Genomic DNA, 1,393 nt, shown 5'->3' on the forward strand with positions numbered 1-1,393 from the left:
GGTGTTCGATTGTCCTTCTATCTTCATAGTTCCGTAGACGATCCACGGAGGGTCTGGCGTTGTCTCTCTTCTTTATGGTAATTTTGGGTAACTTGACCTACGGCCTCAGCATCCTTCTGAAGAACCCCGACAAGGAGCAATCAGAAACCAATTACATTGCACACCACCTACCATGGCTGATTGGCAGCCTGGGGGTCATGAGCCTGGATTTCATTGTATCCTTTTATTATTCTACATCTGGCTGGGTCAGCTGGGCACGAGCAGGGGGACGCGTGTCCTTCCCGACACCCCACCAAGGCACTGCAGCCACTGATTTGGGTTTATTCATTCCACGTTGGGGTTTTATTTCATCTCTTGTTTCTCAGTTACTTTTCCTGACTGCCCTGCAGATTATTTTTCAGTTTTTTGTGTTTGGTGCTAAGCTATCAGACGTCGGAGAGCCGGGAGAAAGGGATCCTCTTCTGCATGGCCACAGGAGGGACGGACACCCGACAATATGAGGATCTCGTCTTCTCAAAGCACGTCTGGCTGTGTTACCGGAACCTCTGAAGATTCAGCACGGGCTGTCAAGTCCTGGCTTCATTGGTGCCGGCATAATGGGGATGTCACACAAACTGACCTTTTATAGACTAAAGAGTATTCAGGGCTTCTCTGAAATAAATTCCCACCATTTACAGACCGCAGCTCATTACCTTCCATTGCTGCCATGCAATACTTGTTAGGATGGAGGGGACACCAGAGATTCTGGATCAGTGACTCTGGCAGTGCCCACATCAATGACAAGATTATCCAGCACCTCTGGACTCAGATAAAGGGGTCACACAGTGAAAGGTAATGAGCTGAGGCCTAAAATACCTGGAAGACAATAACTGAAAAGTTATTGGAGGAGGTGCTTCCATGGGTGACTGTGGTAGCCCCTCCCCTGAGGAGCGGTCCCTCGCAGTAGGTAAGTGCTCTCACAGCTCTTGGTGCTCCCCTAAAGTGAATGAGCTGAGTGAGGACCTGGAAGTCACTGAACTGCATCTCATTGGGTAGCAGGAAGGGTTTCTACCTTTCCTGCACAATCATCTCACTCACAAATCAGATATTATAAGGGAAGTGAATCTTTAGGACCTCCAAAGTGAATATTTGGGGGAACCTTTTAATGTTTTATTGCTACAAAATTTTAGAGTTGCCAAATTTTAGAAAAAAAAGGGAAAATTTTTGCTGATTGTTTACAGACCCCTGAGAACTCTACTTTGCCCGTAATCAATTCAGAAGGGACAGAGAAGATATTAGGGGCACGGAGGGAGTTTCTGGACCTGAGAAGTGAACTAGAATTCCTGTATAGCTGCTTTAAAATAGAATATTTTTTTTAAGGGACTGAAAACGAAATAAAAACATAATTGAAGTA

At 45.8% G+C, this 1,393-nt stretch overlaps 1 protein-coding gene across 1 annotated transcript in view; it reads left to right on the forward strand.

Annotated features, from left to right (window-relative positions):
• SLC66A1 (solute carrier family 66 member 1) overlaps positions 1-1,393 on the forward strand; it is a 3,433-nt gene extending 2,040 nt beyond the window's left edge. The window contains exons 6-7 of the mRNA XM_072426965.1: positions 30-215; positions 390-1,393. Of these exons, the coding sequence (XP_072283066.1) occupies positions 30-215; positions 390-500 (297 nt within the window). The 3' untranslated portion in view covers positions 501-1,393. The remainder of the gene's footprint in view (positions 1-29; positions 216-389) is intronic.

This window comes from Pyxicephalus adspersus, chromosome 11, assembly GCF_032062135.1.
Source record: "Pyxicephalus adspersus chromosome 11, UCB_Pads_2.0, whole genome shotgun sequence".
Taxonomy (NCBI): domain Eukaryota; kingdom Metazoa; phylum Chordata; class Amphibia; order Anura; family Pyxicephalidae; genus Pyxicephalus; species Pyxicephalus adspersus.